This window comes from Merops nubicus, unplaced genomic scaffold (genome assembly GCF_000691845.1).
Source record: "Merops nubicus isolate BGI_N331 unplaced genomic scaffold, ASM69184v1 scaffold39688, whole genome shotgun sequence".
In the NCBI taxonomy this organism is placed as follows: domain Eukaryota; kingdom Metazoa; phylum Chordata; class Aves; order Coraciiformes; family Meropidae; genus Merops; species Merops nubicus.
Genome location: NW_008628420.1, coordinates 765 through 2,197, shown reverse-complemented (window position 1 = coordinate 2,197; position 1,433 = coordinate 765). Strand labels below are relative to the sequence as shown.

The 1,433-nt window shown below is 59.0% G+C and overlaps 1 protein-coding gene across 1 annotated transcript in view; it reads left to right on the top strand.

Annotated features, from left to right (window-relative positions):
• Positions 1–1,433, top strand: part of LOC103779024 (fibroblast growth factor receptor 1-like) — a gene marked incomplete at both ends in the record, with an annotated part of 3,650 nt that overhangs the window by 1,868 nt on the left and 349 nt on the right. The window contains one exon of the mRNA XM_008946640.1: positions 880–1,003. Coding sequence (XP_008944888.1) covers positions 880–1,003 — 124 coding nt within the window. The remainder of the gene's footprint in view (positions 1–879; positions 1,004–1,433) is intronic.

The window sequence follows — 1,433 nt, the reverse complement described above, 5'->3', positions numbered from 1 at the left end:
TCATCCCTGTGTCCCGTGGCTGCAGGGACCTGGGCAGCACTCACAGCCCAGCTGAGCCACTGGGTCCTGTCCCAGGGGAAACTGGTCAGCAGCACCCTTGGAGGTGGGTGTCCCCACCTTTATTACAGGACCTCTTTAAGCATTGTGGCCTTTCAGGACTTAAAGCTGGGGACAGACTTTTGAGCAGGGCCTGTTGTGACAGGACAGGGAGCGATGGTTTGAAATAAAAGAGATTTAGACTAGAGAGAGGGAAGAAATGTACATTGAGAGTGGTAAGAGCCTGGCCCAGCTTGCCCAGAGCGGTGGTTGGTGCCCCATCCCTGGAATGATTCCAGGTGAGGTTGGCCAGGGCTCTGAGCAACCTGCTCTAGCTGCAGATCCCTGCTCCCTGCAGGGGGTTGGTTGGATGAGAAGAACTTGAAAGGTCCCTTCCCACCCAGACCAGTCTGAACTGATGCTTCTGTGAGGTGTCCTGGGTGCACAGTGCCCGGGCTGCCTGCTGCCCAGCACGGTGCCTGCTCACCGACAGGGCTGGCCACGGGCAGCAGCGTGGGTGTGAGCCCCGGGACCAGCCCGGGCTGCAGCTCTTCCCGGGCAGCAGGGGGACACTGGGGGTCTGTTCCTGCCAGAGGGGGGTGTCCCTGTGTGCCGGGCAGCCCATCGCGCCCCGCTCACAACATCTGCTCCTCGGCGCAGTTGGCTCCGTGGCTCGGCCGTCCTGGGACAGCTGGGAGCAATTACAGCCCCTCTCGAGGAGAGGGGAAAGGTGACCTCAAAGGGAGATTTATGTCCTGCCCGTACGGCGGGGCCAGGGGCTGAGCCAGCTCCGGCTCGTGCGCTCCAGCTCCCTGTGTAACGGGCCCGTCCCCCTGCCCGCAGGTCCGCTACGCGACCTGGAGCATCATCATGGACTCGGTGGTGCCGTCTGACAAGGGCAACTACACGTGCATCGTGGAGAACAAATACGGGAGCATCAACCACACCTACCAGCTGGATGTCGTGGGTGAGGAGCGCGGGGCTGGGAGGGCTCACCCCGGGTCCCCATCCCTGCCACCCTCCCCGAGCAGGAGCGGGCGCTGTGCCCTGTGCAGATGGGGCTGGGCACCTCTGCAGGTCTGAGGCAGGGAGGAAGGTTCACCTCAACCCGTTCTGGGGATTTTTAATTGTGGTGGAAATAATTTCATAGACCAGACAGAAACTTTTTCTAATCGCCTTATTAGCCATAATTCCCAGCTGGGAAGGCTGGTCTGAGCAGTTCCACATGTGGAGCTGCTCTAAATGCCAGTAAATGAACCATTAAAAATGTGATTTAATTTGATTACACTGAGCAAACTGAAGGGAACAGTCAGCGAGGTGAACAAAGGGGTTTGTTAATGCTGACTCACCACAGTGGCAGCCGCTTTGTTAACGGCCGGGGCCCTCATTAGGTTTGT